Source organism: Xiphophorus maculatus, chromosome 7 (genome assembly GCF_002775205.1).
Source record: "Xiphophorus maculatus strain JP 163 A chromosome 7, X_maculatus-5.0-male, whole genome shotgun sequence".
NCBI classification, from domain to species: Eukaryota; Metazoa; Chordata; class Actinopteri; order Cyprinodontiformes; family Poeciliidae; genus Xiphophorus; species Xiphophorus maculatus.
The window spans coordinates 17,389,076-17,414,583 of record NC_036449.1 but is presented as its reverse complement, the minus strand read 5'-3'; the positions used below and the strand labels follow the sequence as shown (position 1 = coordinate 17,414,583).

Here is a 25,508-nt window from a genome sequence, read left to right as displayed (position 1 = left end):
TGGAAAGGAAATTTTTAAAATATTACTCCCTTTAATTGTTTTAGTCTCTTTGTTAATAATGCTATGTTAATAACATCTGTAAAAACAGAAATAGTTTTTACAGATGTTTCACAGTGGACTGGCTTCACGAACTGCAGAAAACACAATTCAATGAAGACAAAGAGGTGTGACATTACCAATTAAGACATCGAGCCCATTGACCAGACCGGCTGAGTAAAGCTCCTGGGAGACGCCATCAGCAGTGTCTTGTGAGGGAATAACATGACAAATATTTGGCTTGCATCATTCCACATAGCAGGTAATTGTGTTACACACAAAATTAGATGCTGCCCACAGCACAATGATATTGCCTATTACATACATGTATCGATAAGGAGAGAGAGAGAATATTATTACAAAGAAACGTGCAATTTAGAAAAATTAATTTAGACTGAGCTCTTACCTCGCCCAGGGGTGAACTCAAACCGAATGTCATTTAGCTCCTTTTTGGAGTTCCTGAAAGGGAAGACAGGGGGAGTATGAGCCACTGGGTTCCACCTGGAATGAAACATGACTGGGCAGCTGAAGGTTAGGGAACAAACAGGAGATCATGTCTGGGTGCACAGATAATAGGATTATAAACTACAGGAGAAAAGGGTTTGGAAACACAAAGCCACATTCTTGAATCAGATGATTCAGTCATATTATGTTCAGAGCAGAGACAGAAAAATGTAACCAGATTGGTCTGGCAAATCTTCTTTTACCTACTAATCAGGCTTCAGAGTAAGTCAACACAGGCTGGTTTTCAGTATTAACATATATCAAGCTTTTACAAGGTTACAATTTCTAAACTGCTTCTATTGTTCATTACTATGTTCCTACAGTTTGCCACCTTCTTTAATAAGACAGCAGAAGAAAGTGTTAGATGGTTTTCTCTGACCCCATCACACTTGGCACTAAAACTCATCCTGAGCAAGATGATCATGTTCTAATAGTGCTAAATACAGGTGTGAAAGCATTGTTGAAGACACTTTTCCCACCTTCAGAGATGATCTGGTATATTTCTACCCACATTAGGTAAGTAGTCAAACTAGTTACATTATTCTTTGGTCAGATATTGACCTGACCATATTAATCTAAATCCCATCGTCCTCTGCTCCTGCAGCTGACTTTTCGGCTGACTTGTTGAACATTTAATTAATACAATATACAAAGTAAGTTTATACAGTGCATAGAAACTTATGCAGAAGATATATCAGTAGATTTATTTTATTGATTTGTGAGATTGCTTTCTGGTACAGATAATATTTTGCTGTGCACTGTGCTTGAGATACATTTTAGTTGAGAAGAGTAAGAAACAAAATAGATGTTTATGTGTCTTGTGCAAACATTCAGAGCAGTAAAAGTCATGCTGGATTGTTTCAGTGATTAAAAACTGTGGCGAATGTAACATTGTAGCAACAACCATCAGTGAAGCTAATAAGAAAACAGAAAGTTATTTTATGTTGATGTATTTGGTTTTCAAAATCTATGGACTATACAGGATCTGGAAATATTGGCGTCCTGTATGAATACTTGAGAAACTCCTTATTGTTATTTGTTATTTTAATCATTTTTGTTGTTTTGTAGACCAAACTAATATAGTAAAATGTCCTGTAAATCTGAATGGTCCCCTTGTTTACTCATGCATCCCTTTGAACACCAACAAAAGATAAAAGATGCTCAAAACTGTCAGCAAAATGTCAGAGGTTATTTCTGCCTCATTACTGCATCTATAAACCATCCAATTAAGGTAATCAAGAGTTTGTACCTTGAAGACACTGTTGCAGTAATGAAAGCGATTACCACAAAAATGCATCTCAGACTAATTTCATCCTTGTTGATATCTGAACAACAATGTTGCATCTTAAGTTCATTGTTGTGTAGGTAAATATATTTTTATCCAGTCTTATACTTGTCGGTGTTAAAATATTGTTTGTGATATCCTAAAAAAATGCAGTAACTTTCTTTTTTATGTTGATTCGGCCTCCAAACCTTTGGAGGACTTTATGTCTCTGTCATTACTCAGTGTACCACAATATTCACATTCCAGTTGCTAATCTTGTTTTCTCTCAACGTTGGGAGAGAAAACAACATCTCTCTCCAAAAGAGAGACAAGTTTTCTCTCTTATTTATAACAAAGAGGAGGGCTCTGAAATCAAAACATCACACAGGTGTTCAAACACTCCGTTGGGAGGATGACAATAAAGATGAGTGATAATTCTGTGAAGTTTTGTCATTACCAATAACATCACAATCTGACCTTTTGATGACAATTTTCACACTGAAAGGTGTAATGAATGTAGGTGCAAAAGGAAGACTATCTGGCACAATGATTATAAACAAGCTTCATTAGAGAAATAATTAAATTTACCATAAAGGCACAACTTCAGAGGAAAAATGGGATGTTGTTGTCAACAAGCAAACTGTGTAAAGCAGGGGACATATCTCATTAATTTAATTTCGACATAGTGATACAAATACTAAAGTAGCAGCTGTCTAATTGCCTATTATCTCCATTAACCATGTGTCATTGATGCATGTGTGGTCTGATGTTGCAAAAGAATGTCAAGCCTTTATACTATATTCCAATAGAAGAACAAACTAAAATATTTTATACTTTTCTCTGTGCAGTTCAAGTAATACTGCTGTACGAATCTGAGAAAATGTTTTTATGTTCTGGGAGCCTCTGTTTTATGGGGCAGGCAGGAAAACCAAAAATTTGTTGAAATCATCGTTGAAAACCAAAGATTAATTTGGTTTCCAGTCCAGTTATGTAAATCACTCTACAAACCCATATGTCACATTTGTGAGGAACTTTAAACCATAACTCAAGACACACACAAATGAAGACAAATCTCTAATGAGTTTATTACACACAGGACTTTAGAAACAGTCTTAGCTCTGATTTACTTTCAATTTATTATGACTGAACGTGGCTACTTTCATTTTCAGGAAACTGTCCAATGCTGGCTGATGAGGCAGCATGTCATGGTGATCAAAGCTGCTACAATAAATGTTCAGAAACTCTGCAGCCTACATTTAAAATATTTAGAAGCGATGTAAAAAATAAAATAGATTCTGCACAAGTCAAAGGAAAACAACAGTTCATCCACCAACACTATTTTATTTTAGTCTGGTGTGTAGGAAGTGCATATAACCTCTGAATGAAAATTGACATGACATTAATATAAAAAACCTCTTTGTCTTCAATAAAAAACCCACTTAGAATGAACCCAGAGTTAATCTGTATAGGCCAGCACTGTTTCCTGTCACATGCAAACAGATGAACCAACTGATAGAGATTCACTGATTAGAGTTTTGTGGCTGATTTTTCTCAGTCTGTGTGACACTGTAGGTAGACAATGCAGACCTTTGGAGACTATAGTTTCCAAACAGCTGCCAACATTTCCAAACTATGTGTTTTCCAAGAAAAGCAGCACGAATGGATAAATCAGAGCAACTTTAATATAATAATGTGAGTCTTTCCATTATCTGTAGAGGCTTCACTCACTGCAAAATGTAATACAAGTAATATAGGAATTACATTATTCTTAACACAAGTTTATATTTCTTTAGACCGGTAGAACATGTACAAGTGTATAATTTCCATTTATGAGCATGTTGCTTAAGTGTTTGAAAGCATCAAATAGAGAAAAATACATTACTGGTTTGAAATTGCAACTTATAGTTTGTTACACAAAATTGAGTACATGCCGCTGATATTCCAAGTTGCTGTTAAAACATACTGAAATAGGTAATGATGTCATTTCCAGATCGGATTTCTGATTTCGAAGAGAAACTGAACGCAACACGAACAGCTAACAGTCTCCATAAACATGCAATTTCCACTTTCTTTTCTCCCCTCTGAGTTCATGTTTGAACAGCGGTGAAAGTCATTTAGCTTTGAGTTTTCTTCATTTAAATTGAGGAGTTGCATTTTAGTGGGCGCCTACTTGTGCCTAGGTATACTGCATTATCTGACCAGAAAAATATCAGATCTTTGAGATTCTGTTCAATAAACTAGCAATTTTTATGTTCTAATTATACAAACAAGATTGAGCACGATGAGAAGAGGGCAACACACACAGACAAACCCAAGACGAGCAGAAAAAGTAAGTAGTTCAGCTAATCAAATCTTTAAGACAGTCCAATGTTTTAAATATTTGAAGGAACTACCTACAATTCATCACTCTTAAAGTTACAATCAACAGATTTATTATTTAATATCTACATCTCTCATAAAATTGTAAATAGTCTTGCCCCAGTTTTACAGAGCCCCAAATTAATTTTTTAGATTTCTTCCTCCATCTTATCGATTCAACTTTATCCTGGTAAAAGGGTAAATGGAGCTCATAAAATTATCCTTTAAGTAAATAACTGGAAAGCAATTAATTTCTTGTCGATTTGTGTGCAGCTTGGGATGGTTGTGCAGAAGATTAAAGTTTATGAATATAATTTTTACAGAAACAACAGCAGACAAACTCACTGAGACTAAATATCAACGTTTCTCCAAAATTCAATATTAGCACCATGTTTCAGAACAGCTGACATTTATGCGATTCTGGATTTCCTGTAAGAGGCTTATAAAGAAACATGGAGATGTCACCTCTATCTCAGTTGCTCCTGTCGTGTTTTGAATATTATAAGTAGACTTCAGTTTACTTTTATTAATATTTATTAATATGCGCATTTCGACATATGCATGAGCATACATTCATTCAGACTCTAAACTGCTAGTAGTTCTATTTTCTAGATTTCTCCATACTTTTTCTAAAAATCATGACTAAAAATAATCAAACTGGTCCAATTGCTAACTATTTGCTTCAGAGGGAATCTCATTACTATAACCCCATGCTAATCAGCTTTCAAGTTTTCTTGCCTGAGAATGAGAACCAATTTGATGTTTATTCTTATCTCATGAATTCGGTCATTTAATGCGTTTAATCCTTTTATAAAATCCTCAAGATATTTTTTAAAAACCGTTTGGGATCCAGTTTTTGAAAATATATGTTCTTCAAATAAAATTTTTATTATCAGACTTTATCAAAATTATGAATCACCACCTTTTTTCTGTCATGGGGAAGCCCTGTGGGATCCAGTCACAGAAAGGATTATACTTGCTCCACAGTCTAGACCAGGGGTGGGCAATCCAGGTCCTCGAGGGCCGGTGTCCTGCAACTCTTAGATGTCTCCCTGGTCCAACACACTTGAATCCAACAGCTGAATCGCCTCCTAAGTGCAATCAAGTTCTCCAGAGTCCTGCTAATGACCTCATTATTGACTCAGGTGTGTTGAAGTAGAGACACATCTAAAAGTTGCAGGAGACCAGCCCTCGAGGCCTAGAGTTGCCCACCCCTGATCTAGACAAATGTGTATTTCTCTGGTGTTATTAATGTAAAACAGAAGAATATTATCCTAAAAGGTTGCCAATCACATAATGGAAATTATGTTATATTATTAGACTTTCCCATTTCCATTTGCAGTATAAGTGGTTGCGCACACATTACAGAAATATTTATAGCAGACACTAGCTATATTAAATTAATATAGCTCGACAAATACTCTGAAGAGATTAAACGCATTTCGCATTGATTCTTTCTGTTGTGTTGATTATCTATATGTATATATGAGTACTATAGGGCAAAATCTCTGTACGTTACAGAGGTAAAGGACAGAGAGCCAAACACATCAAAGCCCTTCTTTTTGAAGTGCTGACTACTCTGCAGTAAACAATTAACTACCACCTGTTGTTTTTGGACCTATGTTTTGTTCTTGACGCCTGAGGGGGGCTTTCAGATGTCTGCATGAGCAAATCAGCACTCGGCAACCACCTCACTGGGGAGCCACAAACTCTGAATTATCAAAAAACCTATAAATGGTTATCCATTTCTGCACATCTTAAGTCCAGTTCTATTTTATATCTCTAACATTTTCGAATCATCAACAGAGTAATAGAAAGCACACTAATATGATGAAAAGCTCAATCTCATTTTGACTTTCATTGCTCTCTCTTTCAAATTCAGCTAATAAATTTTGTCATTTGACAATAGTCGAGTATCTAGATTGATATTTGTAGCTGAACAACAAGACTTCATTTCTTCATGTCACTGTGTTTCTTAACAATAAAGTCTTTGAAAAAAGATTGTAGCAGAAGACATCACCATCACCTCTGCAGGTAAAACCAAGTGATCTGTACAGATTCCTTCAAGCAAAGAATAACAGATTTATCTGTAGCCTTCTTGCTCCAGTTGAAATAAAGAAATAATAGTGACTTTATCTAAATCACCTTGAAAAATTACATCCCAAAACTCTTCATATTTTGCAATTCAAAAGCAATTATTTTCCTTCCACTTCATAATTTAACACCACTTTGGGTTAGCCAATCACTTAAATCCCCTATAAAATATATTAAAGCTTTTATGTAAAAATTACAAAATTTAAAAAAGATAAGAGGAGTGAATACTTTTGGAAGATACTGAATGTTGTTTGCTATGTGAGTAATGTAGGAAACTATGTCCAGCCTTACCGTAGCCGCAGTACCATGTTCACAGCACCTTGAATGAATGGTGTATTCTCATATGGTTCCACCTGCATCGAAAATACCTGGGAATGAGTCAGTTTACCCTATTTCATGCAGTTTCAACACAGACAAAAAAAAAATCATGCCCTGCAGTGAAAAAGGAGCATGTAATCAGAATAAATCCAAAGTGTGTCCAGAGCTGAATCTATAATGCAACGCATGATTGAATCCCTTTATCTAATCTGTAGGGAAAGTTGGGAAAGCAAGAGGAAAAGCAAAGGAACAATAAATAAAGGTGTTATATATTATTTGTCTATATAATTACAATTATTATATTGCTATATTATAGGTCTTTTATGTGAGAAAGAATGGATAATTTGAGTAAAAAATGTCTATTCAGATAATTTCTAAGTGGGACATAAGACAACCCCAAAAATGCTCTGGTTCACTTTCACAATGACAATAGATTTTTGAAAATGAGTTACAATAGCAGTAAATCTTGAGAGAAGATACACCTATCCACTGAGAAGACACTGTCAGGCAGGCAGCCATTTACTGTGAGTTATTACTGCTGAGAGCATCCATCCTGGAGACAGACACTCTCACATTTACACGTACACCCACACACACACATATAGCGCCAGCTGCACATGTACATTATGCACACACAGACAATCATTGCAGCATCAAGGTCATTGAATCATGACAAATTAGTGCTGCTTCTGCAGAATCCCTCACCTGGGGATGCTGTACAGACAAGCCTTCAATAGGGACATTGTTGGCATCTTCCTCATTCTAGGAGGAAGAAATTGAGAGGCATGATTGCGCAAATTATGAATTTTAAAATCATCTTGGAAGAAAAACAGAAAAGAGCGGATAAAAAAAAACATTGGCTGACTTTAATACATTGTCACAAAAAATATAATATGCACTAAATTTGTGTAAAATAGTGCTAAACTTGTGATTTTTACAAAACATTTTGAAATAATTGTATTTTATCTGATTTTCTAATTATGCAGCCAAACCTGTACATTAAATTATTTACCGAATTGCTTCTTTATCAAAAAAGTGTATAAATATTATAAATGTTAATACTCTTCCTTAAATAATAAATAAGATGAGAATCTAACTTACGTCTTTGGCCTCATATTTGACCCTTCGTGACTGGAAAAAAAACATATTTACACATTCATCTGTGTAACTAATAATTACAATCTTAACAGAGTGATAAAATAATCAATTTCAGACACTTCATTCATTTTTTAATATATTTTTACATTTCATTCACATGTTCAAATCTGCTTCTCAACTCTTTAAAAGCAATCTACCAGAGACAACTAAAAGAAAACTTAAATGATATTCTATCAGCAGTAATTTATTTTTTAAATCCCTGCAAGTGTTATTTATTGTATAATACATAATATCTCTTTACCATATCATATTTATTAAAGAGTTCTTTGATCAATACACTTCGCTTTCTCCTTCCTCCACTTCTTACAATGATCTTCCAGCTCACTACAATGAACTTTATACAACCCTGTAATGTCTGCAAAACAAACTGATCAAGGAGGGGAGGAATGAGCACTGTCAAAAGCAGAGGGGGAGGATTCATGCTGGTTTATGCTTCACATAAAACACCTGAGTAACCCTGAATATTTTAAAACAGCTGTGTTAAAGCAGTAAATCCGTCTTGTTTATGAAAAAATACAATGTATTTGTAATGCCTCACTTACCCTGCCCTGATTCACCGCTGCTTTACCCTCCTCACTGCCCTCATCCAGTTCGTCGTCGCTCCACTCCCAGTCCCCGTCTACTGTCTTGTGCAGGTGGCCACTGGAGCCTGGGACTCTCCTCACCTTCACCAGGATGACAAACATTAATGTTACATGTGTCGTATTTTTTTTGTTTTGTTTTGTTTTTTATTTGAGTCCACAAGCACACTTTGATTTATTTATTTATTTATAATGTATTTTACTTAAACTTGTATGTCTGCGAAAGTATTTATGCCTCGTTAACCTTTATCACAAACGTATATGTTACGGGGATTTTATATGTTAAATTAACAAGAAGAGCATGTGAAGCAGATTGAGAGTGGTGAATGATTTACAAATAAAAAGAATTAAACACATTTCTCCTTGTTTACAGCTGCAAGCCTTTGGGTAACAGCACATCTGGAAAGTATTCATAGAACTTCACTTTTTTCTCAATTTTGTTCTTGGTTTTCTGTTTTTAATAAATTTGTAAAACTCTAAAACTTTTTTACATTGTCTTAATGAGGTATTTATGTGTAAATACACATAAATTACACATATAAGGATTAATTTAATACGGTTTTTAAATGACTTTGCAATTTAACAAATGTAGAACAAGTGAATAGCTGTGAATACTTTCCAGATTAACTGTATATCTGTATCAGCTTTGCACAATTAGTGATTGAACATTTACGTCAATTCTACTTTCTAAAATAGATAACATGCATATGAACATCATTTTTTAAGTCAGAAATTTTAACTGGATTTAGGCATCAACTTTGAATAGACCAGTGTAACACATGAATGAATATGCTTTGTTCAAAATCTGTATGTTTATCATTCATAATAGTACACAGCATTCACTACCATTACATAGCATTTTGCATGGAAGTCTAAAAAATAATTTAGGTGTCACTTTGTTGTTGTTTTTGTACCACTCTTCCATAAAGGTCAGATTTGTGGAGTGCACAAGTGATAGTTTGTCCTATCAACAGTTTTTCCTGCCTGAGCTGTGGATCTCTGCAGCTGTTCCAGAAATATAATAATGCTCACTAGCCCGGTCTGTTAGTTTAATTTATTGTATTAGTAGGTTTGCAGTTGCACCATATTTTTCTAATTTTGGATAACAGTTGAGCTCTGTAAAATTTCTGTAAAAATGACTAACATTACTTTAAAGGCTTTCACAACCATTTCTGACCTATCTGATGTGTTGCTCGGGTTTCATGAAGCTGTTTGTTCACTACTGTTCTCTAACAAGCCCCTGAGCCCTGAATGGAAATGCTGAATTTTAACTGAGTTGAAATGGTAGTCAGGAGTACCGTTATCACCTTATTAGATAAGTTCTGCAGGAAGTTGGTTGCACTGAATTTTTCTAGGAGTAACCTTTTAAAGCAGGTTAGAAAAAAATGCCCACCATTCTGTTCAGATTTGAAAACCACACACTATTTATAGCAATTTACTTATAAAGTTTATGTTTATTATTATTATTATTGATCTATGACAAAAAAAATCTTGGAATTAAATAGGTTGCTGTTTTTGACTTTAACAAAAATGTTCATGGGGTATGAATAGCTTTGCAAAGTCACTCTATGTAAAGCTGTTTAATCAAACATTACAGAGCTTCACATGACAATTAGCTATTCAGAGCCACACTAAATGCCCCCCAAATTGGGACGGTTTGTAAGTCTGAGATGAGCTCAGCTCCAAGGTATTACAGAGGAAACGACACAGATCTGACACAGATCTGTGAGCAGCCAGCACCATAAATTCCCCTCGGCTTTAGTCGAGGTCAGAGTTAAAGCAGCACTACCCTTCCAGCTGGTGTCAGGTTTACCTTCTAAATCTGACTGAGAACAAAGGCTTTCCCAGTTCTGCGCAGGGTCCTTTAGCAAAACAGACAGATTGATTCAACTAGAAGCCAAACCCGCTAAAGCAACAGGCAGATTTGGATGTTTTCAGAGGCCACAACTTCTCCACGTTCTTTACTAATAGCTCTTCTGAAAATTACCATTTAGAAAACATCATTACAGAGTTTAATAACTTTTTGATCATCATGTGTCCACTGGACCATAAAATTAAACTCAATATAAATCTGTTTTCTGTTTGTTCAGCTTTTTTTTTTGCATGTGCTAAATCAATAATTCAAACCCACATTGGTTGCAATACATTGACAACAGAGCCACTAAGGCATTTTGAAGTATTTCATGTGTGTATTAGAGCGCCATCTGCTGGTAATACTGGTTCTTCAACTCAAAACTACCTACCTTAGTGAACATAATCTTTCTTTTATTAACAATCAAATTTAATATTCAACAAATGCTTGCTTTGTTGCTACATTATCCAATATTTCCACAAATGTAAGTTTTTTTATTTTTATACTTTTCATTCCATCTGTTAGATACCATCTGTGATTACTTTCCTGATGAAAGAATCTGCCATCTCCGTCTCATTCCCTTGTAAAATGAAAAGGTGTACCTGATATGCATTTTCAGCCCTTTTATTTTAAACTCTATCATATTTGTTTCTTAGATATGTCAATATTTTTACCATGACTACCACATTTCACACAAAGCATAAAAAAAAGAAAAGAAAAACTGAATGCCAAGCAACAAGGGTTGCAATAGGTCAGTGGGAAAATGCTGCAGATCAAGAAGGTCAAGAGACTTAAGGAGGCTCTTGAGGAGCTGAACAGTGAGGTTTGGGAGCAGCTAAGGTCACAATAACCTGAGGTGGTTGTGTTTCTGCAGTACTGCTTGTGTCTGCAGGCTTTGGATAATGTTGCTGAGTTTATAATGTAGTAGACTCTGTAGGTCAAATCCGTGCAAAATAGCAAGGGCATCAGCTCTGCTGCAAATTTTCTACAGCCAAAGTAATCATTGAGTCAGACCTTACTTCAACTGTGTATTTCATTTTACAACATTGAGGAAAGGTTTTAAATTACATCCTTTTTAACCTAATTTTTTATAAGTCATTTTTTGTAAATCTTCACCATAGTATTTAACAATTATTCTCCGGACTGTTCTGGGTCTTAACATCTTTCTCTTTTTACTCACAATTTATCCAGTCCATGGAACTGATTGTGTGTATTATCATGCAGTGTATACTTAAACAATGAGAACAACTCAAAAACAAAAGAAGAAGTAGCAGGCCGAAAATAAAATTCACAGCAGATGAACAGTAAATTAAAGTCATGTTTTTAGAAAATAGGAACATGTTTCACAGAAAGCCTGACACAGGACATGCATCATGCTTCAGTTTATCAGTCTAGTGCAGAGGTCCTTAACCTTGTTCCTGCAGAACTTGATTGAATTCAGAAGAAGTAATGCAGTCGTTTCAGTCAAGTTAGCTGGAGAGAGGGCACATCTAAAACACGCAGGAAAGTGGGTCCTGAGAGCCACATATTGACACCAAAGATCCAAGCTAAATGTGTACTGCATCTTTGGCAGGTTTCATACTCAACTTAAGAAAGGGGAACTAAGCCTGAGTTTTCAACAAGTTGCGAAAAAGAAAGTGCTTAAAGCAGGGGTGTCCAAACTTTTTGCAAAGAGGGCCAGATTTGATCAAGTGAAGATGCCCGGGGGCCAATAGTTTGTTCGGACATTTTTTGATTTTTTTTTTTACCCCTCCAGGGGGTCTTTTGTGGGCTCTAGTGTCCCTTATGTGACAGCAGGCTGACAGGAAACAGGGAAGGAGAGGGGGGAAGACATGCGGCAAATGTCATCGGGTCCAGGAATCGAACCCGCGACGGCCGCGTCGAGGACTCAAGGCCTCCAAATATAAAATTTAAACATTATAAGTTTTTTACATTATAAGTAATGCAAAGTTGTCTGCTATTATTAAATCTTAAAACAAGTGAATTTTGCTCGTCATTTACAATATCTACAGGTTCATAGCCAAATCTTACTCAAGAGTTTAATAAAAATAAGTGCCATAAATCCAGGTGCATAAATGTTCTTTTGGCTCTTCACTGCTGATAGTGACAGACGTTGCCGTTCAAAACACTCAGTTTCATGTCCTCAACTCTCAGTGCCACACTGTTACTGCCAGGCAAACATTTTTCTCAAATTCTTGCTTCTTCTCAGGGCAAAATGTTCTCCACCATTTTCATAACACAGTCTTTGATAAATGTACCTTCAGTAAAAGGTTTGCCATGTTTAGCTATTAACATGGCCACTTCGTAGCTTGCTTTGGTGGTATTTTCTTTTGACTCACAGGCCCGCGTGAAGAATCGCTGTTGTGATGCCAGTCCAGCTTGGAGCTGCTTCAGTTTTTCAGCACGGTCACTTCCTGTTAGCTTGTTGTATGTGTTAGCATGTTTAGTCTGGTAGTGTCTCTATACGTTGAAATCCTTAAACAAGGCAACCGTCTCACAAATTAGACAAGCACAATTGCCCTGATTTTCAGAAAAGAAGTATTATAATTCCCATCTCTCTTGAAAGCGGCGGCCCTCACTGTCAACTTGTTTTCTTTGCAGTGGCCATGGCAGAAATGAGTGGAGAGCGGTTCGCTGCACGGAGGAAGACTGATAGTATTAAAGTGGTGCTGCCACCATTTGGTGAAAGGAGGAATTACAGTTTCAAGTTTTATGATTTATTTATTCTGTTTCACAGTGGAGGCGGGCCATAAATAATACATTATAAAACCGAAGCTGCGGGCCATATGAAATATGACCGCGGGCCGTGATTGGCCCCCGGGCCGGACTTTGGACATGCCTGGCTTAAAGAGCTAATTTAAAATTTGGTTTTGCAATGTTGTGTTTTACATTTAGACAAACCAGCAGTTTATCACATGAGTTCAAAATATTTTATGCTTATATTATTCATAGACCGGACTGAAATGACTCGTATGACAAACATATTATGGATAGGTCAAAAAATGTGAAACCAAAGCTGCCAAATCCAAAAGAAAACTTAAAAAGGCCTTAAGAAACCCATATTATCAATAGTAAAGGGATAGTTTAAAATGTTTCAGAAGTACAATTGTGCTAAAAAGTCATGAAGAGCCAATATTTTACATACAATAAATGGTTCTAATTTTATCTTCATTTAGAATAAATCCAAATTAGTTGGCCCCAGGGGCTGAATTTTATACCTAGTTCAAGACGGACCAAAGAAGACTTTCAATCCTAAACCAAGTCCAGTCGCAAAAACCTTATAGAGATTTATGCAAGTGCTGTTTTACATGTCTTTGTTACTTTAGAATTGAGTGGTTTACCACTTGTCAGTGGTAAGCCAATAATTGGTTACCAGGAAATGGAGATAGGAGATGGTGTGGTGCAACTTGGAATCTTCCTTTATTTATAGGTGTTAAAGTGAACTCTACTTTCTAGATTTTTACACAGATATATTTTTCTATCAGACAGCTACTACTACCATCAAAAACTTTCAATGTTTAGTTTTCACTTTAGTTATATCTTCCTGTATGTTGCATAAAGAAAGATCTTTAGTGTTAATAATATTCCGACCCCTTTTAATAGAGCCTCAGTCCGAAATTCCAGAATTATTCCTTTAAGACATCTGAAAAGTAATGTAGACATTAAGGGACTTGCTAAAATAAGTTTTTAGTTTTCCCAATTATCTATTCTGAAAAAAGCATTTTTGCTATAATGTTGTAGTACAGTAATGCTCTCCACATTCACAATGCTGAAGCTCGTTTTACTTCTGATTTTACATAACTGCAAGACAGCAAATTAGTAAAGCATGTTGTCTGGGTTTGTTAAAGAACTCCTGAATGAAAGAGCAGCCTGTACCCTTTCCCTCTGTTATTGGGAAAGTGTACAGGCTGCACAGTTTGTGCGTAATTATAACGTCATCAACATTAATGCTTGTCCTGTCTACTATGCCCTCTATTTAGACTGAACCATGTCAGTGAATTTCCACCCCTCCACTCAGCCACCCTTCCCTCTGATCCTGCCTCAGACCTGGGCATCAGAGGATTATTATGTAAAGCTAACATCAGCTGTGCCTGAAAAACTGCACTTCCTCCCTGTTCTCCATAACAGTTTTGCTAACTTGTGTTAACAATCCATTTATCCAGGTTTGTCTTGACATACACAGGAAGCTGCTCTTAAAGTCATACTAACACATGGGTCAGTGGATCTGCACAGCATAACTCTTATGCAACTGTGGCCCACTTTTTTATATAGTCTATACATAGGGGTAAAAGTTGTTGGAGGTACTAAAGGAAGACAGAGTGCATACGTAGTGTTGTTGACTGTAAATTCAACATCCTGGATTGAAAGCAGTCCATCCATTCAAATAACTGTTATTGCAGAGGGCAAAAAATTACATAAACATACCTTCTTTGCTCTTTGAGATATCTTTGGTGCACGACTCAAAAGCCTTTCAACAAGATATTCTCTGTTCTGCAGGAGAAAATGAACAAAGTAAAGAAAAATTTAAACCATCAAAGTTGAATAATGCTATGCAAACCACAAATGGCCTGTAATTTAAACAGGGTCCTTCCCATACTCACAAACATTGGAGGAGCCATGAAAAAGTATACATGACAAGTAAATCAGCAAGACTTAAAGACAAATACTTTGAAAGCATATTTTTAAAAGCCTAATTCAATCAATCTGAAAAGTACTGTAGGTGCCAAAGAGGAAAATATTTAGCAATGACTAGAAACACATTTTTCATGCTGTAGAACTGAAAAATACCCAAACGGCTGCAGCAAAAGGAAAAGAAAGATCCTGCCGAGATTCTATCTGTGAGACAACGCTGATAATCACTGCCCTATCATGCTGCCAACTCTGCAAATTATCTACAGTGCTGATATTAATCAGCTTCTGTGGAACAGAGCTGGCCACACGACTCTTCAAAGATGGCATGGGATGTAGCTCACAGTTTAAAAAATGTAAATGAAACTTAACAATGGCAGGCCTTTGAGTGGTGGCAAGCATCCTTAAAATCATGTGTCTTATTTATTGGTTTTGCACAAGTTTAGTTTGCATACAAATGTTGTCAATTAAAAAATGCTTAATTAAAAACATAAGATAGTAATTTAAAAACAGGAGAATCCCCAAAAAATGTTATATCTACCCAAAGTGCACGTATTTTGTTAGTTCAGTACAAAAAACTGAAACTCTTATATTAAACAGATTTATTACCCACATAGTAATATTTGAATTTTCAATCTTGGAATTTTCTGAGATACAGAATTTGGGGCTTTCATTTCCTGTATGCTGTAATCATTAAAAAAAAATATGACAAATGATTTATTAAAATACAAAACCCTGTGAGCAAATAATCTATACAAATTTCAGATTTGGAATTGAAATAAATTCTGATGATTTTCTACTTTTGTTGAGATGCACTTGTATTACCTCTCCTTTTTTATTATTTGCCAAAGCACAATCAGTGACATGATTGAATCTATGAAAAGTCAGCTACACCTCAATGTCTGAGTTTATGACTCATAAATCTTAATAGTGTGTTGTGTGTGTATGAAAATAACCTATAGAATCTAATGTGGCTTCAAACCATCAAATGTTATTAAAACCAAACAAAAACAGTGCAGCAAATATTTGAGATTAAAGAAATACCTTTGCCTTTTGGATGAATTTACACTTCAAAAGCTCAGATGCTGTAGGCCTGCAGACAAAACAAAGTGAAAATGCCATTGGAAAAATATAACAAGAGTCAAGCTCAAATAATCAAACATGTGCAGAAAAGGTTCTCTAGATATGGGATACAAATGCTACAGTAAAAAACACACACATTAAGCAAAAACTTAAGAAACTCTGATAGGTTAACAAAGGGGAAAAACAAGAGTCATGATTATGCCTGTCCAAAACTGGAGTACTGTCTAAAAGTTAAATAAGATCAAGTGCTCGTTATTTAGTACAAACTGCTTCAGCTCTATACTCATCCATATGTTGTGGTACCAACCTTTTTGCAGGGTCTTTCTGAAGGCACGTAGTTATAAGCTTTCGAAATGATTTTCCATATTTTTTGAGCATTTCCTTGTCCTCAACACCTGTCTCCAGAGTGGGTGGATCATTCTGTAGGGTAAGCATTAAAACCTGAAAGCACAAACAAAAACAGTCAAACAACATCCAAGCAGCACAATGGGGATGGAGGAAAAGGGGAGAATGTAAAGGAGGCAAACACATTATGTCTTTTTAGAAGTTTGGATTTTAAAAAGGAAAATGGCTTGTTGCAATGTCAGTGACTTATTTCAATTGCCTGAGCTTTCTCAATACAACTAGGATTGACTTGGATTATATGTTACTGAATATAAATGTGAGCATGGGACTGGGTGTCATTGGACTGATTTAGACGTAAATTAGACCAAAAGGTATTGCAAAGTTCCTTGTGATGGCATTTCTATCTAACAAATAATTTATTTAATTAATTTCTTTTGTCCTTAACACTTACCTTCATTGGAGGGTATCGGTGATAGGGTGCAGAACCTCTTGCTAACTCTATCGCTGTAATTCCAAAACTCCATATATCTGCTTTGAAATCATAGCCTCGAACCTGCAGACATGGAGTTATAAAAGACAATAAGACTTATTTATGCAAGGCTCAGAGGATTTATGTTTAGTGATAAGCACAACTAATATGGAACACAATGAAAACATCTGGAGCTTACAACATTCTCTATATTCACTGGGATCCCAAGTAAAATGATGTAAAATGGCTTTAAGTGAATATTGTTGCATAATCTTACACTAAAAAGATTCTTAACTACATCAGCATGTTCATCTGAACCAGTAACAATTTCTATTAAAACATAAATGTAACTAAAACATTTTCATTTATAAAAACATTTTTATGCTGATCACACACTTCGCATCTGCTATTTAATTATTTAGATTTTCACTTTTTTTTCATTTGTATTTTCAGTAATAACTAATACTTTTTTATTAAATTTACTTTTATTTCACAGAAAAACTTAAACATTGACTTAATACGTATGTCTATGGTCTCTGAGATCTCTAAATGTATGTTTAACAAGTTAGAAAATGGCTATAATAAGGATGATGCTTGTATAAATCTGTATCTGCAAACAGAGGAATAATTGAAAAGTACAAAAGACTTACTTGTTCCATCACCTCTGGAGCCATCCAGCACGGCGTCCCAACAAAAGTCTTTCGAACTTTGTGCCTCGTCATGTCGCCACCCGCAGCTAAAAATGCGCTTACACCAAAATCTGTAGTAACAAAACATAATCATAGTGGTTACCATCATAAAAATGTGAGACTGTTCAGAATAATGTCTTTACTTTGCATGTTTGCTGGACTTTGACAGTGTTAAGGTGTACATTCTAGCAAAGGAAGTAGTCCTAAATACTCTCAATGGACTTATATATTCATCTCAGTAAAATTTGTCTAAGTTCAAACATCTTCCGTTAAAAGAGAACTGCATGAAGACAAAGAAAATCCCAATTTTTGATTGTTTTAGACTGTCACATAGTCAATTAGGTGTTAATTGTTCACTGTCGATCCAAATTTGCTCTTTGTGACACTTGTTTAGCCTTCAGTGCTACACTGAGAGACCCTGGAATTGTTTTTCACAAACCAAGTACAGAGAACATTGTTCCTTCATGTATGGAATATTACCCGAAACAGGAACATCCTGTTCCAAAGAAATGCTGAAAAACCTGCCTTCACTTTTCCCACCTTCAGGATGAATCACTGCAATTCCACTTCAACTGGGTCAAAATTTTTCCACTTAGATTTTGAAACTGATCCTACATTACTGATGGTGACAGGTCCAGGATGTGATGTCCCAAATAGTGAAAAAGCATAATGTTTGTATTTAAACCTAAACCTAAAACTGACCTCGTACAGGGGATATGCTGAATTTTATTTGTTTTAGCTTTATGCTCTTACATTTTGTTTTCTAAATGTCATCTACATAATTATACTTCTGCAAAGAATATTACTCTTTTTAAAATAATTTTTAGTTTTTCAAGGACTATCAAATGCTCTTTAGGTATATCCAATAGTTATATTATTATCAAAATATTGTAATTTTAGCTAGTTCTTTAGTATCCACAATTTGGGATAATTTTTAAATGCAAATTTGAGGGTCACATTCAAAAATTTCTCCGCACTTAAAATATTTTTGCTTAAAATAGTACCAGTAATTAAAACGCATCAGTCTTAAATACTTCCAACAGACTTTCTTTGTTTCTGTATGGTTCAAACAAATCTTCCAATCAGTCAGCCTCAGGTATTTTCAATAAAAGACAAATAAATAAATAAATAAATCACTAAAACTTACCCAATAATACACAATTTGGACAATTTTTTTTCTTTACATGAATTCAGTCAAGGTTATGCAAATAGAAAATGTAAAAGAACATTACAAAAATATGTCCCTGCCAGGCCAATGTGTTACAGTAGAGCCCAGAAAGTAATGCTGTAACCTGTAAATTAGGACAACATTGGTTCTTTAAAAAGAAAAAAAAGCAGAAGAGAGTATGATAATGTAACAAACCTGCAATCAGAACAGATCCATCTTCTCCCAGTAGGATGTTCCCAGCTTTCACATCCCTGAGGTCAGCAAAACAATAATGGAGTAAAACATCAAAGTCACGTGGGACAACATCGATTCTTCCATTCATGTTAACAGATCCCACTGACTATCACTATCTAGAACTGTGCCCGAGGGGCTCGTAGAGGTTTACGCCCCATATTCTCACTGACCTTGAAATCAAGGACGTGTACAGAACACAAAGAACTTTGTATTTCACTTTAGGATTTTACTTTTTCGCTTGTTCATTTGCTTCATCCCAAGTCATTATTTCAGGGTTTCACATGGGAATGTGTGCTCTCGCAAAACAAGTACTTGTTTCACTAACATATTTTTTTAATGATAGTTTTTCACAATAAAATATCTTCATTTTAGAAATAATAGACAGAAACCAAAAGTGTTACCTGTGAATCTGTCCGTTTCTGTGGAGATAGTCCAGGCCCTCTAGAACTTCTTTTAATATTGTGGCAATAATTGGCTCATCTAACACTCGAAGATTTTTATCTTCTTCTTTGCTCGCATGTTTAATTATATCCAGCATGGAGCCTAAATAACATCAGGCACAAGAAAAGGTATTCCTCTGATTTTCAAACATATATATTAAACAGACAAAAGAACAACAGTACAGTATATTACAGTAGAACTTGCTGGAATTAATTTACAATTGAGCCTGATGAGCCTGTGGTATTATAGCAAATTCTGGTGCATCTCAACAAATCAGAATTTCCTACAAAGGTTTAATTTCACAAAAGTGAAACTCATGTTATATAAATTACTTATAGACAAGGTTATACATATAAAGCATGTATTACTGTTGATATTGATGATTATGGCATACAAACAATGAAAATCCAAAACACCTTCTCAGAAAATTTGAAACTAGGGTTTTTTGATATAGAAATGTTATGTTATGTCTTTAGACAGATGTGTAACCGTAAGCATAGTGGATTCTGAAGAACTGAAGTCTGGTGAATATTACCCAAGCTCTTCAATAGACTCTGCTTCACAGCCCTCTTAAGGTTGCATTATCCCTACTGCTCCTACACCATTAACTACCATAGTTTTTCCTTCCACTACACTTTCCTTTAATATATTTGAACAAAGCACTTTGTGAACAACTAACTTCTTTAGCAATATCCCTTTGTGTCTTATGCTCCAGACTCCTGAAAAATGGAAAGGTGAAGCCACTTTATAATCTTAACTCTAACTCTTCCTCATGATTGTACATGAACATAGCCATACATAACATACATAAGAATTCAGTATTAATCATTTACTTTTTTATTTGTCTCATGTAATATTTACATTTTATTAGAAATTTCACTTTGGATTTTTTTTCAGTAAGTTACAATCAACAAAATGCCAAAAATGGGTCTGTAATGAAGACCCTTATTGTGATATATTTAATGAACAGGAGAGAAAAAAAATCGGATTTATTTTTTAGTATTCTACCTGCCGATCACTGATATGAGAAAAGCAAAGAAAGAAGATACAAATATTAATGACATACAATGAAAAGCTGAATATCAGCTTTTCATTGCATCTCTAGTACTATTAACTTTGCATCATAATAAACTCACCTCCACTCAGGAGCTTCATCACCAACCAAAGTTCATCCTTCACAACAAAGGAAGTGTAGTAGGTGACAATGTTTGGGTGGTTGCACTGACTCATGGCTTGAATTTCTTTCTGTAGGTAAAGAACATTTGCATGACACTTTACATTTAAAAAGAAAATCAAAACATTTTATCCCTAAGGATTCATGTTAACCGTAGAAATGTGTGTAACTTTAAAGGTGTAGCTATCAGAGGTAATGTAGCAGCAAATCATTAGAGAGTGGTGTAAAAGCACAAGGCTGAGAAAATAGCCCATATTAAATGTGCTCACCAACAGCTCATCCATGCTGGTCTGGCATTTTTCCAGGTTGATCCTCTTTATGGCCACGCGTTCCTGTCTGGGGGTACAGAGGGCTGCCTGCACCACAGCTGTGGCCCCGCTGCCTGGAATCACAGCCACACATCAGCATCAGCACAGGGGGATATGAGCCAAGAGGGACTAGCGTCACATGCACAGCTGGAGGACTTTACATTTCAACGTCCCTCTGAGGCCTTTGTGTTTAGGTAACAGCTTTCGTGCTTCGTCTGTGACAACTGGAGCAAATGCAAGCAGAGTGCATCACTCTTTTCAAACACCATCACACAACGACATCAAATTGCTGGGACGTACGGCACACTGCCAACTGTTACTGGGAGATAAGGCATGCTTTATGTCATGAGAGATGGGACTGCTGATTGTGAGAACAACTAACTCTTAAACAACCCCCCACATTTTAACAGATATTACCACAGACTTTCATATATTTTATCTGGATTTCACAAAATAAACCAATGAAAAGTAGTGCAGAATTGTGTACAGGATACACATTTTTCAATTTCTTTTCTTAAAATAAATCTGAACAGTGTAGCATAAATATGAATTCATCCCATTTTAATGCAATACTCCAAATAAATCTGATCCAATCAGTTCCTTTCAGAAGTCAACAAATAAATAGCTACTGTAGTTCACATATGTGTAATCTAATTTCAGTATAAATCTAGTTGTTCAGTAAAGGCCTCAGAGGTTTGTTGGAGAAGGTAGGTGAAGCTCAAGAAACACACAAAAAAAACATCCACCTGAAGATATGGTCACAGCAATATCAGAGTGTGAAGTATAGATATAGCAAAGGACTGTTTGGAATGTATTGACACATTGCAAATGTCAGAAATTCTAACGTTTAATGTCCATAAATACTTTGACCTGTCAGATGGAGTCCCTTTATACTAGAGTTTTGACATTGACATATGACACATAAAATAGGGTCAAGACATTAAAGGTCACAGCTATGAGAATAAAAATGTGAAAACAAAAGAGAGAAGAAACTGTGACTTTATCTCAACTGATAATCTTTTCCTGTAAAGTAGGATTTCCAAAATTATTTCAATTTGCTATACTGTATACCAGAACAATGAGGAAAAAAATATGGAGAATTATTTTGCTTTCTCCCATTTCTGTAACTTCTATACAGATTATGTGGTCGTGGCTTTGTAAACTTCTTATGGTTCATTGGCAGCATTTGAGTTAACTATAGGTACACCTGTGGATCTATTTTAAGGCAATACATCAAATACACTGTTTCCTTGTCTTACGTCAACGGATATACACTGACATCTGGCACAGAAGTGTGAAGCTCTGCATGTCTCCAGAAAGCGACCAAAATGTTAAAGGTTGTGTGCAAGTGGGTCTTTCAAATGGACAATGATGTAAACATATTCCTGAATTAGCTGCAAAAGTAAACAGAAACCAAAATGTTTCCTCAAGTCATACTGTATAAACAACAATTCTACCTTTCATCTCCCGCAAAAGTCAAAAGAAAATATTTATACAGGTATGCATACACTGTGTAATCGTCATTGACCTAAAACATGAAACATTTAGTCTGATTGTAAAATAGTGAAGAGTTGTAGTGGGAAAAGGGAGCTGTGTGTGTATCTAAATAGCAAGTTCAATAGCATAATTATGTTATGACATGCTTCGGGAATTACATAATAGAGCAGATGACTTGTCACACAAATAATGGTTGTTGCGATGAATGTATAAACAAAAGAGTTGTAACACAAGATATAATGAAACACTGAGAACTAAATGACCTGAACTTTAAAAACATGGAATGAGCTATTTCATTTGCACTGCTGTACATTTTAGCCAAACTTTTTGCGTGGGTGGGGGGGGGGGGCAGATGTAGTACTTTTACCAATTATTCTAGTGATATAAAAAACTTACTGCAGTTTACATATTGCTTTGAATATTTGCAAATGTTCAAATATAAAATTGTATATTTTGGGATTTTCTGTTCTTCAAAAGATGACTTGAGTTTCCTTAAAAAGACTGACGGTAAGAAACAGGTAGTTGCAGAGCAAATTCAAATGTTTTTCCCTTTTTTTAATTAAGAGTAAGAAAGTCCCTATTAATTTTGGATAATTCTGACTAAGTTGTTCATTTTGAAATGTACATCGTGAGCATTACTGATTTTGGGATGGTTTCAATCTGTTTTATATTTCCACTCGCGTGCCAGCTCAGGAAGGGCACAGCAGCCGTGATTTCAGCAATAACTAATAAACTTGTAGTTTGTCGCTGGAGAGTTTAGCGTCTAATCCGTGAGCGCTGAAAGAGGACTTATTCAATGTGACATTTACACCCCCATGCAGAAACACTGATTCCGCCTTTTCTGCGCAGATCTACTGTAGACCGGTAGACTCCGACAGCCTCTGTTAACATCCGCATTGCAAAGCAGATGAGGCTGCTGCATATATTTAAAAAAAAAAAAAAAAAGCCGGTAGGCCCCTCTCCTTCGCTCACGACACATAAGACATAACCCACCACGGGCTGCCTCCCCACCACAACAACACCGCTTCTCCGGGTACTAACCTATGACTTCCTGCAGCTCGTAGGACTCCCTGGTAATTGGCCAGCTGATGGTAGGTTGTGGATGGTGGACGGGAACCGGAGATTCGCCTTGATCCGCCATGATGATGATGGTGGTGATGATGCAGCCTCGGTCACAGACAGAGAAACAGAGACAGCCAAGTTTGACCTCAGCTTCTCCTCGGTGGAAGTGTCAGCTGGCAGCTGTCGCGCTACAACCGCCACAGACCCTGCCTGACTGACTGAGCACAACCCGGAAAATAACGGAACACACACACACACACACACACAGAGGGACACGCGCGCGCTCACTGGCACAAACCGCACAAGCACGCGCGCGCACTGTCAGTTCACAACACGATGTGCCACTAGAGAGGAAGACAATATACGAAACCATGATCTGTTTGGACGAGTTAAGTTTTGATAAATACGAACTCAATTGTTATTAAGTAATATATTAAAAACAAATGATCCCTAATTAGATTTTATAATTATCACGTAAAGTGGCTTGGCAGCTTTCAGAATTAGTGACACTGACACGTATGTGTGACGAGTTAATATAGTCACATTGGGTGGAAATGCGTCCGGTGCGACTGATCCGACTCAGTGTGCCGGTTCATTTAGCGGACTGAACGAAGAGATCAGACACCAGTCTAGTTTCATTTTGTTAATTATTTTTTTATTTGACAATGATTGTCTGTTCTATGATTGAGGTTTTCAGTCATTTGAGAGACAGAAATGTCACAGTTAAGGTCATGATGATTAGCTAAAATCTTAATTGTGGCATTCAAATACATAATTGTAAAATATAAAGTCCAGTTTTGACTTTCGAGGTGAGATATGAGATACAAAGTCATAATTCTATTTTTTGACATTTCCGTTATTGGTTTTTAAAGTCATAATTGTGATATTTAAAATCAATCAAAGCGATTCAAAATTATAATTATGAGATTTAAAATTTGGACTTTCAAAATGAGAGTTTTGACATCATCATTAAAAACAAATAAACGTATGATAGAAGAGTAAATATGAGTTATAGAGTCATCAATATGATGTTCAAATTGTATACTCTATATACTGTAAGTTGCTGGTTTGCTGTGTTTTTGTGTTCACTTTTATTTCAGTTAAATGTTGATGTTACAATTAGTTTTTAAAAACATTTACCTAAATGCCTGAGTGCTAAGTTGAAAGTTTAGTCAAACTTTTAATTTGATTAAAACAGAAAGAATGCAACAGGGTGTAGGAAGAAAAAATCAACGACAAATCGTTTTAGACTGTTTGTGTGCCAAGTGTCTACAGTTTTAATTGCTCATGATTATTTTATGCTTTATATTATTTAAGACTTCTTTTTATTTATTTAGAACAGACTTGGTCAGTGAATGGAGATAAATGGTGCGGATCCCGGCACAGTGCCGAAATTCCCATCCCTGATTCTAATGTTGGCCAGAAGATGGCGCGATCGTCCCAAAGACTTGACAGATCATTTTTACATTCTGCAATGGACAACTGTCTGGTACCTCATATTAGCCTCAAGTACAAAAGGGTAAAGTTTTGTCAATTTTAATACAAAGTATAAAAAGCACTAGTTTTTTTTTTCCTTCACATCTTTCCTTTATTTGCAGTTGCATTTTCTTGTACAAAATCTAGTATTAAATATTTATATTACTATTCTTTTGACAATAAAACTCTTTTAAGGAATTGATTCTTCAATCCAAATACAATGTTTTCAAACAAGTTTTTAACTATGTTAAAAAAGGGACATCACGATTTACTAATTGCCAGCTGAAACCTGTAGCAAAATATAAAAATATGAAAAAATAAAAAAAAGCACTTACACATTTATCCATAACCACGGCTTTGCTAATAAAGAATTTAATTAGATCTTCTTCTGCTTGTTTTCTTAACCCATCAACGCAATCAATCATTGGGCACAGATTATTATGTGCCAATATGCCAATATTATGTGCCAATAATGTTATCAATCAGAGATACTCCTCAGCACATAACTCCACAAAATTAGTATTTTCAGTTTGGTGATATATCATACTTAAATAATAAGCATAGGTATAGGTATAGGTATTGACGTTGATATTGGTATAGGGATTGGTATTGGGATTGGTATCAGTGTCAATATCAGTGATACTTGCCCTGTATTTACTTAGTATTGGATCAGTACCAAAATATGCATTTCACATTATTGTGACTTTTAAGAAATTACAAAAATTACAAACTTTAACTGAGCAAAAATTATCAGTCTGTTATAACATG

General features: G+C 35.5%; 1 protein-coding gene across 1 annotated transcript in view; it reads right to left on the bottom strand.

Moving 5' to 3' along the window:
- Positions 1-25,483, bottom strand: part of stk39 (serine/threonine kinase 39) — a 32,110-nt gene extending 6,627 nt beyond the window's left edge. Inside the window, exons 1-16 of the mRNA XM_023337175.1 lie at positions 23,244-25,483; positions 20,667-20,779; positions 20,360-20,468; positions 19,184-19,325; positions 18,744-18,799; positions 17,342-17,451; positions 16,674-16,775; positions 16,185-16,318; positions 15,839-15,887; positions 14,591-14,656; positions 8,275-8,397; positions 7,676-7,705; positions 7,280-7,336; positions 6,548-6,609; positions 443-495; positions 177-245 (exon numbers count right to left, since the gene is read on the bottom strand). Coding sequence (XP_023192943.1) covers positions 177-245; positions 443-495; positions 6,548-6,609; positions 7,280-7,336; positions 7,676-7,705; positions 8,275-8,397; positions 14,591-14,656; positions 15,839-15,887; positions 16,185-16,318; positions 16,674-16,775; positions 17,342-17,451; positions 18,744-18,799; positions 19,184-19,325; positions 20,360-20,468; positions 20,667-20,779; positions 23,244-23,343 — 1,375 coding nt within the window. The 5' untranslated portion in view covers positions 23,344-25,483. The remainder of the gene's footprint in view (positions 1-176; positions 246-442; positions 496-6,547; positions 6,610-7,279; positions 7,337-7,675; positions 7,706-8,274; positions 8,398-14,590; positions 14,657-15,838; positions 15,888-16,184; positions 16,319-16,673; positions 16,776-17,341; positions 17,452-18,743; positions 18,800-19,183; positions 19,326-20,359; positions 20,469-20,666; positions 20,780-23,243) is intronic.
- Between the last annotated feature and the right edge of the window lie 25 nt (positions 25,484-25,508).